Source organism: Schistocerca serialis, chromosome 1, assembly GCF_023864345.2.
Source record: "Schistocerca serialis cubense isolate TAMUIC-IGC-003099 chromosome 1, iqSchSeri2.2, whole genome shotgun sequence".
Classification (NCBI taxonomy): Eukaryota; Metazoa; Arthropoda; class Insecta; order Orthoptera; family Acrididae; genus Schistocerca; species Schistocerca serialis.
The window spans coordinates 1,270,835,153-1,270,853,163 of record NC_064638.1 but is presented as its reverse complement, the minus strand read 5'-3'; the positions used below and the strand labels follow the sequence as shown (position 1 = coordinate 1,270,853,163).

Below are 18,011 nucleotides of genomic sequence, written 5' to 3'. Positions count from 1 at the left end.
CGGTTCCAGACTGTAGCGCCTAGAACCGCACGGCCACTCCGGCCGACAGGACGAAATAGCTTGTACGTACATCGCAAACGACTGTAGAATGTATGGTAGAGGGTACTTTGTAGCACTACTAGTTTTTCCTTTTCTGTTGCACTCTCAAGCAGGTAAAGTAAACATTATTGCCTGTATGCGTCTGTACGGGCCATAAGCGCGCTTATTTTGTCCTCGCGATGGCTACATTGATTACTGGAAAACAGTTTTTGAGAGATTCTCCGAATTGAAAAGCTTCTAATTGTGTGACAAGCGGACAGGATCGAAAGGTGATGCGACGTTTCCCATACGGAGGACGCAAGCCGCGTTTGACAGGAGCGAGCAGTTAGGTGTCGCAACACGCGCGGGGGTCGAAGCGGGGCCGTCGCCATGACAACCCTGTGTCTGCCGAGGGACGTACGGCGTGGGGGGGTGGGGGGCGGGGCGCCCCCCCACCCAGCGCGGCGTGCCACGTGACGCGATCTTTGGCCGGCGGCGGGCCAATGGCGTCGCCGCAACCCCCGGCCGTGCCGTGTGACGGCGCGCACCCCACCCCACCCTAGCAGAGCCACCCCAGCGCGGGGGGCGCCAGGGCGGGGTTTAGAAAGAGAGGGAGAGAGACGAGACAGAGAGGGGGCGAGGGAATGCGAGAGCGGGTGACACCGCGAGGAGATTACGCTCACGGTGGCGAGGGCGGCTAAAAAGGGAAAAGAACGAAGGAGGAGGAAATATCTGCCGCGGCCGCGGGCGGCGTTTTTTCGTCGGCCGCTGTGAATGTGTGAGTCAAGCGGTGAGACGGAGAGGAAGGAGACGGGCCCGGGGAATCTGTGCTGTGCGGCGCGGCGCGGCGCGGGGGTCCGGGACCGGCGCTTGGCTTTTATTATTATCTGGCTGCGTGTCGTGTCGCCCGTTCCGCCGCTCCCGCTGCTGCCGCCCCCACCACACACTCGCCCTCTCTCTCTCTCTCTCTGTGTCGCGCTCCCCCCGCGCCCCTTCCCTTCTCTCTCTCTCTGTCCGTCTCGCTCGCTCGCTCGCTCTGCGGTCCTCTCGCTCGGGCCGGCCGGCTTCCGCGCTTGGAGGGGCGCGCCTGGGCCTCTCGAGAGTCGCGAACTGAATGCCACCCCGTCAAGTGGCAAAGTGCGAACGCCGCCGCCGCCACGTGCCGGTCGTCGGGCCGCGAGCAGCGCCAGCAGCCAGCGCCAGCGGCAGCGCCAGCAGCCAGTGCGACGCCGGCGACCGCGGCCCCGCGCCGCGGCGCGCCCAGCCACGGCAGACCTGCTGCCCGCCGCCCTGGAACCCGGCCTCGGCAGCCTGTTCGCGCTGCGCGGGCCCGCCATGGACCTCACCACCGCCTACCGCTACAACCAGAACATGATGGAGTACTACACCTGTAAGCACGCTAGCACAGGCCGCGCTCTCACACCAGCGTCGGGTGTGGATACGGACGTGGCACGGTCTGCAATACGCCAAAAACCACAATGTGATACGTAAGCTCTAAACATTCTTCAGAAGATGAATTGACGACACTGGATCTTCCGAAAAATGTTTAAATTTCAAAACTTTGAACATAGCTGCTAAGGTTCAGTGACCGTGTCAGAATTATATTGGAACAAATAAGCCCTCGGTCACAAATATTACGTCAAAATTGACCTGGGTTTGACGCTTCTATGAGCGTCGTCTTCAGAATTAGACTAACTGTTCTAAAACATATTAGGTATACAGTACATTAATAAAATTAAAGTTTGTACTGTACTGACTGGAAAAGATGCAGTACTTACAAGTCACGTATTAAAAAAGATCTGATCCGGCAAGGCTCGCCATCTCACAACTGTCCATGACGTCGCCTTTCCGGCTCAGATCTTTTTTAATATGTGACATAGCGGCTCGCCATCTCACAACTGTTCATGACGTCGCCTTTCCGGCTCACATCTTTTTTAATATGTGACTTGTAAGTACTGCATCTTTTCCAGTCAGTACAAACTTTAATTTTATTAATGTACTATATACCTAATACGTTTTAGAACAGTTAGTCTAATTCTGAAGACGACGCTCATAGAAGCGTCGAAACCAGGTCAATTTTGACGTAATATTTGTGACCGAGGGCTTATTTGTTCCAATATGTTTAAATTTTATTTACCACATTGCGATGCTCAGTTTCCTTTTTTGTCGTTCTGTGGAGTACGGTTGAACGTCATGTGCATGTCCAGACCGGTACTGTACCGTAACTAGGGAACTGCCTATGCCTGACGTTGATGTGTGATAATTGAATGCCAGCAGTAAGAAGGGCTTTTCCTTGCAACGGATGATCATATAATTTTTTCGATTACTATCTGCAAGGTGAGGGGCAGTAGAATCGCGTGTGAAAACACTACATAGTGGATTATTTTCCGCGAATCGAAGCCATAGTTCAGGAGTAGGACCACGCATTGATAGCCTACCCTGGAAGCGATGCGAGAGTCGTCATGGGACGACTAGGCGCAGCTGCAGGTCGTGCGCGTTCGCCGTACGTCTCTTTCCTGGCCTCTCCTTCCTGAAACGTAGCCCCTCCTCCTCCGGCGAAGCTGAACGCGCCACTGTCTATTCGCTTGTCAGTCAAATTACTTCTGCAGCGTGGCGGAACACTTGCTAGTCGTCAGCACCCTCCTATGATTTCAAATGTGTATGAATTCCTAAGGGACCAAACTGCTGAGGTCATCGGTCCCTAGACTTACACACTACTTAAACCAACTTATGCTAAGAACAACAGGCACACTCATTTCCGAGGGAGGACTCGAACCTCCGGCGGCAGGCCCACAATTTCGTTCCTGTTATTTGCCAGCCCCCCCCCCCCCCCCCCCCAATCACAATCCTGACTGAATTACTTTAATTTTAGATGTGCCACAAATTTACTTCTGATGCCCGAATCGACTGTTTCCGTACATATTTCATTTATAAAGCGTCCAAACCGCACTGCTTCATGTAAGGTGAGATTCCGTAATTCTTGCGCGAATGAAAACTTTCTTGTGAATTCAAATTCGTTCTCAACACTTTCTCGACAGAGAAATAAATATTGAATCCCAGATCTCATAAGGAAGACAGTGAGATAAGAAGAGAAATTACTGTCCCGTACCTTAGACGTCTTTAGACGCTTTCAAGAGTAAGCGAGGCCCTACTTAACGCAGTACTTCGCCTTGTATTTATTTATTTATTTTTGCTACATCTTCAGTGAAGTGGAGCACAATGGTTTTTGTTAGTCATTGTTTATCATTTTATTTGTATATCCTTTTATGAGTTTATTTGGAAAATATGATGAACCATGTGCTAGGCTCAAGATCTTTTTTCATCTATTCGTACAACATTACATCAATCCAGCGGCTCCTATTACAATTCGTCTCGGTAGACTTTCTTGCGACATGTGAAGAGTGAAAATATGAAACCTTCAAACTGCCAAATTCAAATCTGCGAGAAAAGTCAATAAATAAATAATCTCTTTTTGTACATAACTTATTTACACCAAAAAATGGAGAAGATATTCTCATATCGCAGAATTATTCTGCTCGCCTCATCACTGGAAAAAATAAGGAAACAAATTAGGAAAACTAATCATTTATTAAGAATGTTCTGTGTGCCATACCTAGGAACTGACTGGTTCTGACAAGTCTCAGAAAGTTTTTGTTTCATCTGCCTTTAATACCGAAGCACTAACGTTCATTTGTGTAATAAAAGTGGGGAAATATAGCAGTAATGTTTTAACTTACAGAACTGTAGTCGACAATAACTAATTGTCATACCTTTAAAAAATTTTCAGGAGAATAACAAAATTAAAAGAAAAATCTTTGAGTATTGAGTTCTGTTTCTTACACAATTCCATTCTTGGGATAAGATATTCGAATGATTACTGTAGAGCTCCGTGCGGTGTTGAGGAAGAAATGGATTTTCATATCAGTTTCCAGACACACACCTATTTTGTGTGTTCACTTTTCTAACTTTATGTACTATTCCTGAATTCCAAATTGTCTCTTTCGATTACTAATATGTATTTATTTCCACAAAGGAAAGCTTGCACGCGCTCTGCTTATCAGACAATTGTGCGTCACCTAAATAGAGGAGACCATGACGAGTCTCACTTAAGAGGGAACCACGGCTCGGCACGAATACCAAGTGCCCTCTAATAGTCAATGTTTTAAACGTTTTCCCCGTCATTTGATACTTGGAACAAGTCTAGGAAGTTGCAACAGAGTACTGAAAAAATGGTGGTTAGAACGGTTGACGTTTCCATGCTTTATTTATTTCCACGTTATGGGAATTTTGCTATGGTGCTTGTAAAATATAAAAGCATTTTGTGTTCTTGCAAAGTGAATTTAACACTAGTAGCACCACCCGGCCGTTTATCAGAACCTTACTGCAATATACTTGCACCGACAGTGCTTCTTAACGGGACGTTGAGCGCCTGTGACGCGTGCTCAATTTCACTAACCTGGTAACGCTGCCATATCAGCAACAGTGCCTACAATTGCAGTACTAACTTAGAAGTATTCCGCATATGTGGAAAAGAGAACTAACCAGTAGAGGCGGCTGGAGAAGATGACGTGCTTTGAAACACTGGTTTTACGGTGAACAGCATTACATATAAGTTGCGCTAGAGTAATTTCGGCGTAGCTGTAACCCGCCGTGTCCCTTGTGTACGATGCCGTTTGAACAGTCTTTAAGTAGCTGTCAATCTCTTAATCAATGCTGTTTTTCAAGAGTTTATAGCTGCTCTTCAAGGGAAATGATGGTTTAAAGGTTCGTTATTGCATATGCTATGCGGCATTCAGCAGAAATTGGACCTGGAAAGGGAATATAATTATTGCGTAAGCGTTCTGAAATAGGCCTACAGTTGTAAATACAAATATTTGTTTCAACCCTTCCGGTTACTGACTGATGGTTTAAAATTTCTGTATCTGAATATATATTTCCCAGAAATCTTTTTTAATGTTTTCTGGAACCAGATACGTAAGTAGGGCAGACGCGAAAATTGAACTTGTTAGTTATGAGTATGTATTCTGTCTTCACAAAATGATTACTTTTCTTGTGTCACGTCTCTTTGTTGAAAGGTCAAGAAAATGTTCGGATAACGAACTTATGGATTGTGTCTTCAGCTGTTACGCGTCAGATTTAATGAACTTTCTGGAAGTAATTTTATGGTTTAAAAAGGAGGAAGAAATTTCTGAACTTGTACACGTGAAATTGCAGCAATGTGTGGCGGTGATACATAGGCCAAAAAATAAGTGGGAAGATAACTCAATGAAATGAGGATGTGTTAGGCAAAACGAAAAAGTAGTCGGTGAGGGATTTCTGATGGAGAAATGGTAAAGAGCTATTCTGTGGCTAGCAAGCGGGTAACCAGCTAGCACAGAACGGGGAAAATATGTCATGGGACAACAAACGTTGCACTGTTTGTAGTGGACGCTGGATGTATTGCATCAGAGAGATAGGAAGTTTCACAGGATACATACGACACTAAATCAATCAAAACGACCATTAATAAAAAGAAATACCGCTACGAGATTGTCATGAAATTGGATTGAGGTTCCAGTACCGACGTCAACGTGTAGACTGCATCGATATAGTTGTCATCGAACAGTGAAATGAAAATATATCACATAACGTGGTCGACTGCTCAGCTCTCCTACATACTGATAGCTTTTAAATTCGACAAAGTTTATTGTTAATTCGCACTGGAACGGGCAAATAAAACTTGCGTGAATTTGTGGACTTGTAAGTTTGTTTACTCTCGGTGACACCGACTGGCGGTGTTCCATGTGCCAAAATATATAGTGCTCATGCATGTACTACACTTGTAAAATATTGAGACAGTTTACGACAATGCTCGTTAGAATACATCAACGAGGCATGTAGCGCAGTTGTTAGCACCCTAGACAAACCCGTTTGTGGCCATTATGATTTAGGTTATCCGCCATTTTGCTAAATCGCTTAAGGCCAATGCCGGGATGATTCCTTTGGAACGACACGGCCGATTTCCTTCCGCCTCCTTGACACAGACCGAGCTTGTGCTCCGTCTGTAATTGTCGACGGGGCGTTAAAAACTAATCCCATCCTCAGCATGTCAGATTAAACACATTTCAGCCGTCTAGTTTCCTATCTTATTTTATTTAGCAAGCAGTTTCAGCGTTTTTATTGCGCCATCTTCAGGTCCCTGACCGACGTGTAGGAAGGTTCTACCTCGGTTGTCATCAAAACAGGGGCCAGCAGTACTGGCCTTGTAGATTTTTGCTATAGCTATTCTCTGCAGCCGAGTTTAAAGTGTGCGGTATTTAGCGTGGATTAAAGACTCTTAGCCGTACATTTACAATTGGAGGGTGCGGCACTTAGCGTCCTCCGTTAAGCGGTTATTGTTCTAACACTGTACGATCCGTGTAGAATAGGACACTTCGAGGATATTCCGAAATTTTGAAATGCCGTAATTAATTTTTTTACTTATAATCGGTGACTCTTCGTGAGGTTCCCAATGAAGATTTTTTTAAACATTTCTGCTATAATCTCTCACGATTCAGACAAATTTCACAACCATAACTAAGTGTATGTGTTTGATGGATGCTAATAACTGAATGACACGTAAATCCCTCCTATAGAATCATGTTGCAGGTAACTTTCGAGTATACTTTCGACAAACCGAAGCCTATAGTTTGACAGTTAATATAATTAGATGGATGTGTCTGTTGAATTTTGTATCACGAATCATTGTCGCATACCCGTCATTACAAAGTAGAAGCACTGGAGACACTGTACAGGAACATTCTTCGATGCGGATCGAGCACCAGTTTATGCGGACGGGGGTGCTTTAGTCTACGACCCGCGCGCACTCAAACGAGTGAGAAGCGAAATGGATGAACCCGAGACAGTGATTACAATGGTTGCCAAATTTCGGAGCGATTTGTTAGCTGCAGGGATAGCTAATGAAATTAGCGGCTAGGCTAGGCGAGGCGAAGTGAGGCAAGGCCGTGCTAGGCCCGTCCTGGCGGTAAGCACCACGGAGGGCGGCCGCTTTGCAAACAGAATAATGGGCGATTAATCTTGCGGCGGCTCCGGGCGCGCCTGTAATCGCGTCACTCATTAGCGCCGGCCTAATCAATCTTGGCCGACGTCTTGTGCCGACAGCCGGCCGTCGCGCCGCCGCCGTTTTCAGCCAGCAACCCGGGCATTGCTTCCGGACGCATCTTTGTCCAGTCGGAGATGTGACGTTGCCCTTCGAGTGACTGAAAGGTAGCATTTGGTTTATATATAGATATTGTGTCTCATACACACAAGCAGAACGCTAAGTAACGGTATGTTTTCTTCCATTTTTATTCTATTTCCAGTTCCGGTTAAATAATTTTCACAGCACGTACGAAAACTCGAAACGTGTGGCATTAGTTGTGGTGACCGAGTTTCTTTAAGACAACCGCACATGATAGGCCGTGTATTACAATCCCAAGGAAGAAGCACTGTAATTTTTCTAAAACTCGTTATAATTTCTACCATCCTAAACACGACAAACCTGTAAGTAATAGAATTTCCTGGTTACTGGATTGTTCGAAACAAAAATTAATGTAAGGCACGTTTGATAGTCTTATTATCTTTGCTGCCCACTTTCGTTTTAGACAAAAGTTTTAAGCATCTGAAACTCAGAAACAGAGAATTGCAAATTTAAACCACTCGCCGCAGAAACGGATGAAACCAAACGCTGTAGCGTCTGCAGACACTTGCTTCATATTTGCTGCTAGGAAGTTCTACTGATGATGCGATCAGGCAGGTACTTCTAGTAGATGGAATAGCCAACATATCGGGACTCAAAATACTAACTGAAGGCACAATTTTTTTTACAGATGTACACACATATAAGCACAACAGGAGGACTGAAAAGGTTCCAATATCTCGGAGAAATCATAAAAGAGAACGAATCAGATCATTTATGTTAGATGCGCTGATTAGTAAAACGGACAGTGTAGCTTAGCAAAGGATCTTTGTAGCAAGAAATATACCTCGAGGTATCCAAAATTGTCCGAGTAACGTTCTACTGAAAATACTTTTTACATTTAACATTAAATTAGAGAGGACAGGAAGAAAAATAAAATGAAAAAATGACATGAAACCAGTACAGTAAAACAGATGTGCTATGAAGACGCTTATAGAAGTTGAGAGAATATAGTAGACTGCCCGATGCTACGATTTCTACAGGATTTGTTAAGACTAGATTAAAAAGGATTTTTATTGCGACATCCAAAAACTGAGGTGCCGCTTTAGAAGGACTAGAGAATGGTCAAGCGAACACATGCCAGTGAAACGTATCAATATCAAATGATAAATAATACGTTTGCCCACACAACTTGGCACACAATTTTATTGTCTTTACAACGCAAATCACTATTGTGCTCAGTTACAGAGCTTTGATGCTGTGTTAACGTACTACTTTTTCTGATAAGCAGTGGTTGAAGAAATCTAATCCGTGAGACTATAAAACGTGCTTCAAACGGCCCTAGTAGTGCAACGAGGTTTTGAGCACCTTAAGGTACGAGGAAATGTCAAAAAAGTATGTCTTTTGAATTTAATCAGAAAAATTGGTAATAGGTTTTCACGGTTGACAATGATTGTCGAGTGTCTTGTCGCCAACTACAAAACAGCACTTCCGTTGAGCAGCTGTAAGATGCAGTACTGTTTACTACTGCCATTCTGAACTGCAGGTAAAGTGCCGTCGTTTACCTCAAAACTGCTATCAGCTGTCGTTTGAAGAGTTTGTATTAAAGTATAATTTACTGGGAGGTATTTACATACAAATACGTAATAAATCATGCTATACCTTTTCGATTTAAACAGCTTGAAAATAATCCCATGTGATAACTATGTTATCTCGGCAATTTCGCGGAATGTCCATCTTTACGGAGAGAGAAATGCGCTTGAGATGTAACTGTCTGATGCCAGTACATATGTTTTCCATTTCTCTTGTTTCCCTGGTAGTGCTTTGTCTTAAGTTTCGTTTCAAACGACAAATTTATGGAATTTATTGTTTGGTATGTGTGCCACTGCTTTCTCACCGTTCATGTCTCTAATCGTGCCTCACTTTGTGTGTATAAACATCTGCATTCCTGTAAACACTATATCTTACGAGCTTATTTATGGCAGAGAAATATTGATGTATTGGTACCTTTTTTGGACGATACATTGTTAAAAGAATATAAAGTACTGATGCCCGCTAAAGGGTTTGTATTTGAAGTATAATGTATGCTGAATGCAGTCCGGCTCATGGAAAATGATAGTTTATTGAAATTACTGAGCAATGAAAGAAACAGATTATCCCACTTCCTTCTCGATGTTGCACTGATTACTCGAATACTCTGCCACTTTTTTTTTTAACTGTAAAAGTTAATACGGCTTTGCAGACCGAGTAATCCTCAGCCAGAAAGATGCTATTAGCCTTTACGTTGACAAATGAGTATTTTTTCATATAAGCGTCATGTGAGTTGCTAAGGTTTTTTTTTCTCAAGGAAACCCTACAAAAATTCCCCTTTGTAATTGGTATTTTCAAAAATGTGCTTAATATGTTAGAATGAATCGGTTACTATTGCTCAATATTATGTCTCTCTTCTGCCGCCGAAATGAAGAAAAGTTAAGAAAGTCCCTATGTCAACTAACGTTAATACGGTAAGTACTATCCCTTTTGTATGATTTCCCTGGAAATAGTACCACTTGGATTTCGCTGATACGGTTCCAGGATTCTTTGCATTTTGCTTAACCTTATGTCTAATACTCTACAAGAGAAGATACCATAAAACCAGAGTAGACTGTACCCAGAAGATGTCGTCAACTCTTCCTGAAAACGCTAAACGAGAACTTTTAGTTGAGGAGTAATAGGTTTTCTACTAATGGACGGCCGTTTCCATCTCTCAAAGCGTATTTAGTTCTCTGCAGATTCAACCGTCCTGATTATTCAGCGAGTGACGATTGATTTGTTAGCACTGATACTTCACGTTAGAAGAACTGGAGTCATAGTTTCTCCTCAGTTACTTCTTGCTACGCGATTATCGTCATCATATCTATAACCATTTCACGAATGGAATACGAGTTCCGGAATCGAAATAAAATTTTCATCCACCTCCATCTGCCCACGCTGTGCTGGTTAAGTCAAACTACCAACACCAGTAAATTTTTTAGGCTTCCTTGGAAAGCGATGTCCTAGCCCAATCATTGCTTATGTGTAAACGACGGTTAATGTTTGCAACAAATTCTGTCATAATAATTATAACAGTGGATAAATTAGGATTTCTTTTATTTGTGCTGTGTGATCACGATATTGGTTGCAATAGCGTATTGTAAAATTCTAGGATGTTATTATTGCTCTTGCTAAAGATACTTAATGATGTTATGAAAATTAACACTGTTAAACAATACTTCGAAACTGCCTACCCAGAAATGAAACAGGGGAAAAACTGTGTAGAACTAGACTGTTGACGAGAGATGCATGCTGGGAAAAAGGAGCAGAGAGTGAAGGCTGACCCTGGTCACCGTAGATCTGTAGCAGGTATGGAATTCTTGTGTTTGGAGAAGTCCTCCATCTCCCCCTTTTCAAGCCTGTTGTGGGGAACTCGCCATTTGACAAGAGACAGAATCACAGTGAGATGTGACCCTTGAACGTACATAAAATACTGCGAAAGAGAAACAGTTGGATTAGCAGTTACCAAGTTACACAAAATGATAATATAATATTGTTATGGTCTTCAGTCCGAAGAGTGGTTTGATGCAGTTTTCCATGCAAGTCTATGCTGTGCAAGCCTCCTCGTCTGCAAGTAACTACTGCAGCCTACATCCACCTTAGCTTGCTAATTAAAGTCAAACTTTGGTCTCCGTATAGTATCAAACTGATTATTCTTTGATGCTTCAGGAAGTGTATTGTTAACGTGTTTCTTATTTTAGATAACTTTTGCTTGTCATAAAGTTCTTTTAAACCCAGCTCACTGGTCTACTCCTTCATTAGTAACTCGGTGTACCCATCTGATCTTCAGCATTTTCCTGTAGCGCCACGTTTCTTCTGTTGTCTTGTCGCAAATGTTCATCGGCCACGTTTCCGTTCCATTGAAGGCTATACGCCGTACTGATGTTTTCGGAAAATACTTCCGACGCTTCAGTTTATATTTGTTATTAACACATATCTTTTTTTCCTCATTTTTTCCGTTTGTTGTCTGCATTGTATACAGTATCTGTCTACTTTTGGTACCTTCAGTTATTAAATGCGGAAATAGCAAAACTCTTCTCGTACTTTTAGTTCGTAATATGATTCCTTCAGCACCACTTGCCTTGGACTGACTACTCTCTGTTACCTCCGTTTCACTTTTATTGTTGTTCATCTTATATGTCCTTTCAGATACAGTATTGACAAGATTTTCTCGATAGCAACGTACGTGAATTTAAAAACAATATTTGTGCCTAGTACGTGAGCATTTAGTGTGTTTCAATACCGTTGCAGGTTTGGTGAAACCCTAGTTTTCGAGTCAATTTTTTTGTTTTGAGGAAAAGACAGCAGCACATAAAAAGTGAACCCTATCATTTAAATACAAAAAATGTATTAAACTTGTATTTTAGGGCTAGCCAGAGCTGAATGTATGAATGGTGTGGCAAGTTACAACACTGTCGCCCGCCCACTAGGTCGGCTCATCCATTCCGTAAGGTCAGAGTATGCTTGCTGCTCCTGGCGATGAAAGCACTGTCTCGAACGATCGCCTATATTGCTAGTCTCCCGAATTCGTCTCCTTTCATTGTGCTGGCACAGCACCTCCTTTATAAGCTGTGGCGACGTCTGAGGAGGCAGTACTTGCACGCGACTGTGAATGGGCTCCGCCGATTCGCCAGCTGGTGGGCAGTGGGTGCCCTTGAGACATCGCTGGCCCGACAAACGGTGCCCTCGCGAGCGGCGGCGATAAATCCGAGACAAAGGGAGCAGCAAGAAGACGGCAGGAAGGCTGACCGCGCGCGGCGGCAGGCTCATTGACGAAAATAAAGCCCCGATGCGCTACGTGCCCGCACTCGCCAATGGCCGCCCGCTGGGAAAAAGCCGGCCCGGGCCGGAGCGGTGCGGCGCGTCGCCTCGCGTCGCACGTGTGTGTGTCTGCCTGCCTGCCTGGCTGCCTGGCTGCAGGGGCAGCGGGAGACGCCGCTCGCCCGCCGCCGCAGACGGCTCCATCCGGCGCGCCGGCCGCCGTCACTCACTGGAGGAGCCTGACCGCGCCCAGCTGCCGCGTTACGGGGTAATGAAAAAGGGGGTGTCAACAACGTGAAGCTAGGTCTGATGGCCGCAGCGCTTTGCTAGGCACGCTTTTCCCTTCCTCCGAACTTTGAACTGTCCTACGCAGCCAGTTATACGGGAATCTACAGTTTAACTTTCAGGGTGCAACTCGATATTTTCACATTAGCAAACATTCCCTAAGACGATAAAACTAATAAGTGGCAGATCAAAGTTCTAGGGCTGGCGGGCGATCCAAACCGAGACTCTTGGATTTGTAGTTTGACTCTTTACTACTGAGCCACCGACTTACACGAGGGAGGAGTGGAAGAGCAGAAAGACAACGATGGGACAAGACTCTCGGATGATTACAGTTAATCCATTAGGAACAGGAGACCAAAAAATGCAAAATTCGTTCTGTAATAAATTTAAATTAAGAAAGAGCGTGAGGCAGGGATGCAATTTCTTTTTCTCTCCTACTATTCAACGTGTACCTCCAAGAAACAGTGACTGAAATAGAAGGAAGATTCGGAAGTGGGAACAAAATTCAGGGTGAAAATGTATCAATGAAACGATTCGCTGATGATGTTGTTGTCCTCGCTGGAAGTGAGGGTGAATTACAGGACCTACCGAATGGAATAAACAGCCTAATGTTAATAGAATGTGGGCTGGGTGTAAATACGAAAAAGACGGAACTAGCGAGGAGTAGCAGAAATGAGTTTAACGTGAAAAATAATTGGGAACCTTGTTGTAAACAAAACGAATGAATTTTGCTAAGCAAAATGACATATGGTAGATGAAGAAAGTAGGATATCACAGGGGAAGAGAGTATTCCTGATTAAATCAAGTCTAGCAGCAACAAACATATCCGAGAATGTATAGCAGAAGCAAAGCAGTTCGATGAAAGAGTATCGTGCAGTGTTGGAAAACCGGAAAAGAAGAGAATCGAACCGCTTTAGATGTGTTGCAGCAGATTGTGAAAATTGAGAAGTCGAATAAGATGAGAAATGAGGAGATTCTCCGCAGAATTAACAAGGAAAGCATTACATGGAAAACACCGATTAGAAGAAAGGACAGAATGATATGATCTATTTTAAGATCCTCAAGAAGTAACTTCCGTGGCACTAGAGGCAGTCGTAAAGGGCAAAAACTGTAGAGGAAGACATAGATGTGAACGTCTCAGGCCGGGCGCGGTGGCCGAGCGGTTCTAGGCGCTTGAGTCTGGAACCGCGCGACTGCTACGGTCGCAGGTTCGAATACTGCCTCGGGCAAGGATGTTTGTGATGTCCTTAGGTCAGTTAGGTTTAAGCAGTTCTAAGTCCTAGGGGACTGGGTGTTGTGTGATGTCCTTAGGTTAGTTAGGTTTAAGTAGTTTCAAGTTCTAGGGGACTGATGGCCTCAGAAGTTAAGTCCCATAGTGCTCAGAGCCATTTGAATCATTTAAACGTCTCCAACAAATAATAGAGGTCGTTGGGTGGGGGTGGGTGGGGGTGGGTGGGGGGGGGGGGGGGGGGAAGAAACCGGAGATACGAAATGTAAAGTCGGTATTCCAGAAACACAGCCATCTCACAACGGAAACACATTACGCCTGTTCTCAGATTGACGAGCTAGTAATTCGTGCTTATCTTGCAGTCCATATTCTAGAAACCACCACGTGGAAACTCATTGCTGTAAAAAGAATCTCCTGGCACTGTTCACGGTTACTTGTCTGCGTAAGAAGACACATACCACACAGCATTCGCGAGCAGTACTCTGTTCAGAGAATCTGCGACGGTTTCTCTGCGACGCAGACAGCTGGGCCCTGTACGGCGGCTCACCGCAGCAGGACGCTGTGAACTGTGCGAAGGACAGAGTAGTCTGGATGTTAGTCTTGATTCCACGCAACCATATCCAGTCACGGCAATGAAACAAGTTGGAACAACGCATACGTGTGGTGGCTACCCGACGCTCCACGGCCGTAGACACTTAATTACGTGGCGGGTTTGCGGTCACTGGCAAAACCGCGGAGTCGCTTCGTTTATTTGTGCGAGAGCTCAGCTACACGCAAACCCGTCGCCTCATCTTCAAGTGTGAGAATGGATGTGAGCGAATGCCAAGACTTTTAGCTTCGTGGTTGCTTTATTGAGCATTATTTTGTGCCAAAGTGCAAATGAAAATTTCTTTTCCCTTCCCGGCAAAACATTTCTGAAAGTGTATTGCATTCAAGCATCAGTAGTGATACAAACCAAAATTTTTTGAGCAGATTGAGAAAGTTGCGAAAACTTTTGACAGGTTCTTGCTGTAAAACGCTGCAGGAGAAGATTTTTGTAAATCAGTTAATTGTTAGAGTAGTCTGTTAATCCTGTCAACAAAGGACAAAAATATTTCTCAAGTACAGTACTGAAACATTACAGTAATAGAGTGCTTGTGATGTATATCTTTTTCCTGCGGGGCTTCAGAACAAGCATTCTATAAAAAATTTAGTGCCATCCGCCACTCATTTGCGAAATTATTATGGATACATCATCACAGATTGATGTCGAAATGCATAGTTTTTGCTGCGCTCACGCGGAATAGGTACAGCATAAAACTAGTGATACACGTATTTTCTATTTCACACCAGTTGGAAAACTGTATGGGGCTCTGAGCACTATGGGACTTAACATCTGTGGTCATCAGTCCCCTAGAACTTAGAACTACTTAAACCTAACTAACCTAAGGACATCACACACATCCATGCCCGAGGCAGGATTCGAACCTGGCACCGTAGTAGCCACGCGGTTCCAGACTGTAGCGCCTAGAACCGCTCGGCCACACCGGCCGGCATAACAGTCCTAGATGCTGGCGGTAGTTGCACTATATACAACGCCGCAGTGATGAGCAAGTGGTTTTTTTTAATTGCCTTACAGAGCACTCGTAGCCACATTGCTTCTTTCCTACCAAAATTCTACCTACTGAAACTGTGACTACGTGTACTTTATGCCTGACATAGTACGCACCTTCCAAAATATTGTTTGTGCGGTGAAAAATAGTTAGTTACGGAAATCGTTTTCTGTTTATTTTCCATCGCTCATTTACGCTGCATTAAATCGGATTTGGAGTTAGCTCACGAAATGTTGCAAAATCATAAATTTATCACTCAGTCGGCAAGTTGTTTTACGACGTGGCAACGTCGGTAGGTGATTTATTTCACTGATCGCCGAGAGTTACAAAAATATGAAAATTGCCATAAGTCAAAGCAGTAATTTTATGAAACAGTGACTACGGTGAATTACGTTTCCGCAGCAATAAATAACGGAAGAGATCGGTGTTACGCTAAAAACGGACGGTATAATATCTTCATATTTGTTGCACGAGTTGGTTTCAAGTATCAAAAAATATTATACGTGTTTTTTTTTTCTAAATGAAGCTGAAAATTCGCCTATTTTTGTGACCGTCGGTGGACAGACTATTTCTAACAGCGAACTTTCAGAGAACTGTCTGCATTACGCACACCCTGGAATGTCTGCTAATCCAGTCTCGTATGAATAAGTACAAGAGTTTCGAAATCTATTCAAGCGAACATTGTTCTTCTAGGATAAAACTAACGCATCAAATTAAGCAGCAGCTAAAGGTGTCAGTTGCCAAGTTATTCTTTGCATTCGAAACATTATAAGGCTTAATCACGAACTTGATCTGCAAATCGTTACTATCATTTAATATTTATGATGCAAACACTTTTGTTTTGCTTCCTTATGCAGCATATCTTGTGAGCCTCTTTAGTATGGAATAATCTGCGAATGAATGACATCGTAGAGGGAACTGCAGATTGATATTTCCTGAGATTTGATATTGCATTCTTGCACAGTAAACCATTTGGTATAGTCTCTTCAGTTGTGATATTCGAGGTCATTACTAATAAAAATCTTCTCTAAATCGCGCTCCACAACTTTCATAGAAACACTTTCTCTGTATAGCTACCACAAAGCTGTTGAAATCTGTATTGCTCTGCAACTAGTTTCGACTGTATTTCATCGCATGGCAAAGATTAAAATCTCAAAATGATGTATCTATCACGTTTATAAATTTAAAATATGTTATATATCTTTTTAGTGCTATGAATGTAAGTGGACATGGAGTATGGCCTTACATCATCTAGCCCATAGCACAAGTTTCAACATATGTCGTACCATGACATACCTAGTTCTGTTTACTTGCGCGATCGGCAGAGGACCGCGCGACTTCACAGTTAAGGCTCTCCATCTGTTTCTGTCCTCTGCTACTTCCCTCCAGTTCTCCACGACTCTTGCCTACAGCTTGTCTTTTCTTAATCTATCCACCAATCTCTTCCTATGTCTTCCTACTGGTATATTGCCTGGTGGTGTCCAGTCCGTTCTTATTCTTTCTTTTTTTCTTTTTTTTTTAAATAATGGCTTTCACGTTTTACGTGCTGCAGGCTTTTCCTAAAATTAAAAAAAAAAATGCTCCGGAAAAGAAAGGTTTGACTAAATGTGAAAAATTGTTGTAAGGGACGACATGGTCATTTACTTCGAAGCAAATGTTCTATCGAAATGTAAAAGCGTTGCAATCGGGAAAATCCTATCAGTACTGCATTTCGTCGTCTGTCTACTACACACCATGGTCAGTAAGTGAAACGAAATTAAGCAGAAGTTAACTACATTTTGATTCTGAAGTCACTGAAAAATAACACAAATTTCCATTTCCAAGACGGGTAAAGTTGGTAATACATTAACGAAACTCAGTTATGAAATGATAATTAAATTGACACCCTAGCTGCAAGCAGGCGTTGATACACTTCATTGGGGACATGTTGAAAATGTGTGCCCCGACCGGGACTCGAACCCGGGATCTCCTGCTTACATGGCAGACGCTCTATCCATCTGCCATGTAAGCAGGAGATCCCGGGTTCGAGTCCCGGTCGGGGCACACATTTTCAACATGTCCCCAGTGAAGTGTATCAACGCCTGCTTGCAGCTAGGGTGTCAATTTAATTATCATTTCATTTCTAGCAAAGCTGCATGGTCATCGACGGTAACTGTTCTTTCGGGAACAGATACTACCGTCATATATAGTTGAAACTCAGTTAATTTTCAAATATCAAATGTACCATGGCAAAAGACCTTCTGTTTCAATATTGTTCACGTCCGACGAAGTATGGCTTAGCCGTTCACACGACATGTAACTACTTTCAAAAATAAATAGAATTTACTTGCCATTAAAATCTGTAACTGCATAATTAACAGTATATTCCAGTAGCTTTAATAAGTAATACAATACTCAAACGTGTAGAACTCACAGTGTTTTCAAATGCTACAGAAAACAGAACTTCATGTGTGACAACAACAGAAACTGTGGAAAATGGCGGAAACTGCTTATGGAGGTCACCATTGTGAATTCGTTCATTTGATTCTAAAATCGGTCACTAGACTGAAGTACCGACCAAGAAACATCACGTGTTCCCAGTTACACCACCCTCCAGATACAGTATTCTCCCACCCATATACTTTTGACTTTGTTTCGAACTGTAAATACAGCAAATACTCAGTGTAATATTTTGTATACCAACTGAATAATATGACGTTATTCGAGGTTATTTTGTAGTCTTACTACAGTTATTGGTAATTATAAATGGTAAATTACTTGTAGCGATAACTGTACAACGGTGTCCCACATGCCACAAACATTGAAATGTCACGCTACCTCGACAACAGGTATGTTGTAATATATGAAATGACGTACGATTTATATCAGGCTCCTGCGTTTGGTTACCTACTACCGTGCA

The 18,011-nt window shown here is 43.3% G+C and overlaps 1 protein-coding gene across 4 annotated transcripts in view; it reads left to right on the top strand.

Annotated features, from left to right (window-relative positions):
• The first annotated feature begins 1,233 nt into the window (after nucleotides 1-1,233).
• Nucleotides 1,234-18,011, top strand: part of LOC126419484 (paired box protein Pax-5-like) — a 264,283-nt gene continuing 247,505 nt past the window's right edge. For all 4 annotated transcript variants that reach the window (XM_050086684.1, XM_050086676.1, XM_050086691.1 and 1 more), the window contains exon 1: nucleotides 1,234-1,408. In XM_050086684.1, coding sequence (XP_049942641.1) covers nucleotides 1,354-1,408 — 55 coding nt within the window. In that variant the 5' untranslated portion in view covers nucleotides 1,234-1,353. The remainder of the gene's footprint in view (nucleotides 1,409-18,011) is intronic.